General features: G+C 41.9%; 1 protein-coding gene across 2 annotated transcripts in view; it reads left to right on the forward strand.

Annotated features, from left to right (window-relative positions):
• LOC106872204 (serine/threonine/tyrosine-interacting-like protein 1) overlaps positions 1 to 2,711 on the forward strand; it is a 36,098-nt gene that overhangs the window by 22,323 nt on the left and 11,064 nt on the right. For both annotated transcript variants that reach the window (XM_014919105.2, XM_014919104.2), the window contains exon 6: positions 586 to 737. In XM_014919105.2, coding sequence (XP_014774591.1) covers positions 586 to 737 — 152 coding nt within the window. The remainder of the gene's footprint in view (positions 1 to 585; positions 738 to 2,711) is intronic.

Below are 2,711 nucleotides of genomic sequence, written 5' to 3' on the forward strand. Positions count from 1 at the left end.
CTTTCTTCCAGTGTTCTACGATACTTCTTGTTAATTTAATTTAATAAAAAACAAAATTTCTTGGGTCTTTGTGGAGTTGTATAAAGATTAGCAGTTTTGTTTTTAAATCTGCATTGCCTGTCAGGCAGCACTGGCATTGAGTGTGCTTGAATGGTGCTTTTCATGTACCACTGGCACAGGTGCCAGTCAGGCAGCACTGGTATCGGTCACAAATATAAAGTGAAATTGTAGTTGTGGATGATGCCAGTGCCGACTGACTGGTACCCATGCTGGTGGCATGTAAAAAGCACCATCCAAACATGGGCGATGCCAGTGCTGCCTGACTGGCACCTGTGCCACCAGCACATAAAAGCACCATTCGAGCGTGATTGATGCCAGTGCTACTGTCAGGCTCCTGTAAAAGCCCCTACTACACACTTGGAGTGGTTGACATTATGAAGCATATCCAACTGTAGAAACCTTGTCAGATGAGATTGGAGCCTGGTGCAGGCTTCTACTTGGCCAGTTCCTGTTAAACCGTCCAACCCATGCCAGCATAGGAAGCAGATGTTAAACGATGATGATGATGATACCATAATTTTTCAGGAACTTGATACTTTGCAACTTTATCCCTATGAAATCATTCCTAAAAAACTGTATTTGAGTAAGAACTCTTTGGCCAGCCAACCTTATGTCATCAAAGATTTGAAACTCACAGCCTTCCTCAACTGTACAGAAGATGTTCTGCCAATGCCGCAGTAAGTAAATTAGCCAATAAATATGTCAACTTCTTTACTTCCATTATTTTTTCAGTTTTTTGTTTGTTTGTTTTTTTAGCCATTAAACCTTCTTCTTGCCCAGCTCGAACTGGTTACTAGGTACCAGGACTGCAGTGTTGTTAGACATTAGTAGAAGGACTGATTAAAACTTTTCATACCAACCCACTTGAGACCACCACTACCACCTCTTCAGTTCTACGACACAAACTTCCTGTTTTATTGTGATCTAAATGAACTTTTCCATCAAAATTTTATTGTAATCTGTTCTAAAGACCAGCTTAATAACAACAAAGTTATTTTACTAAATGTTCTTCCTTCTCATCAAAACTGAGACAAAAGCAGTGTAGTTTCAATAGAAATTTCGTAACAAAAGGTTTAAACCCTCATCAATCAGCCATTGTTGATGTTGTTATGTGTGTTGACTTCATTCATTCTGTTTGTGCAACAATAGCAATTTCTCTCTCTCAATATGAGGGAGATGAATATCGTTTGTGATAAACGGCACCTTTAAATAAATTTTTTTTTAATATTCATATTTGAAATAGTTTTCATTTTCCTTTTTTAAATTTTTAAAATTTTAGTCGATATGTAGAGGGAGGCTGTAATTGACTTTTGTTCATAACGAGTCTTTTATGCACATTAGAATAATATTTTACATTGATGGTCACCCCACCCCCTGAGCTAGCAAGTTGTCTCTCTCCTTCTCTACCATCATACATCTTTCACTCCCTCCATTCACTGCATCAGCCGCTCCCTTTTTCCCTTGTTGCAGCCTGCCCAGCCACATGTCCTCTCTCTCTCTCTTATCCTTTCCCTCTCTACAGTGTCAACGTTGTTACTCTGCTGCTCTTCACCTCCCCGTGCATCATTGGTCACTATCCACCCTTTAGCCACCATTCACTACACCCATTCCTCAACTCTACCCAATCTCTGCTTCTTTGACCCCACTATTTACCATCCCTCAGCACTTTTTCTTTCATTCATTGTATTCACCCCTCAACATTCCCCCATCTCACACTCCCCATACACTCTGGCATTACTGACCCACACTCCTGGTTCTTCTGTCCCCAATCACTTCTACTCACCTCATACCTCAAGGGTCCTTCCATTCATCATCATCATCATCATCGTTGTCGTTTAACATCTGTTTTCCATGCTGGCATGGGTTGGATGGTTCTACTGGGATCTGGGAAGCCAGGAAGCTGCCCCAGACTCCAGTCTGATCTGGCAGCGTTTCTACAGCTGGATGCCCTTCCTAACGCCAACCACTCCGGTGCTTTTTACGTGCCACTTGTACAGGGGCCAGAGGAAGCTGGCAACGGCCATGATTGGTTGGTGCTTTTTACGTGCTACCGGCACCGAAGCCAGTCAAGGCGGCGCTGGCATCGGCAACGTTCAGATGGTGCTTTTTATGTGCCACCGACATGGGTATCACAACTACAATTTCCATTTGATTTTTTATTTTGATGTTGATGTACTTGACTCAAGGTCTCCTGAAGCACAGCAGGTTGCCCTACGTTCTCTATCTAAAAATGTGAGTAGCCATGTAACTCCTCCACAGCAAAAAAACCTGTTCTGTTCTGCTCTGGCGCTCTCTTTTATGCCTGTCATTTAGCACGAAACAACCCCCACCAGAGTTAATAGTCTTGCAAACTGTATGGTGACCTCACTAGTACTGGTAGTAGGAAAAATGCACTTTTTCCCTTTTTTTTCTTTTATTTGTTTCAGTCGTTTGACTGTGGCCATGCTGGAGCACCATCTTTAGTCGAACAAATCGACCCCAGGACTTATTCTTTGTAAGCTTAGTACTTATTCTATTGGTTCCTTTTGCTGAACCGCTATGCTACAGGGACGTAAACACACAAGCATCGGTTGTCAAGCGATGTTGTGGGGGACAAACACAGGCACACAAACATATACACACATATACATATACATATATATATATATATA

This window comes from Octopus bimaculoides, chromosome 6 (genome assembly GCF_001194135.2).
Source record: "Octopus bimaculoides isolate UCB-OBI-ISO-001 chromosome 6, ASM119413v2, whole genome shotgun sequence".
NCBI lineage: Eukaryota > Metazoa > Mollusca > Cephalopoda > Octopoda > Octopodidae > Octopus > Octopus bimaculoides.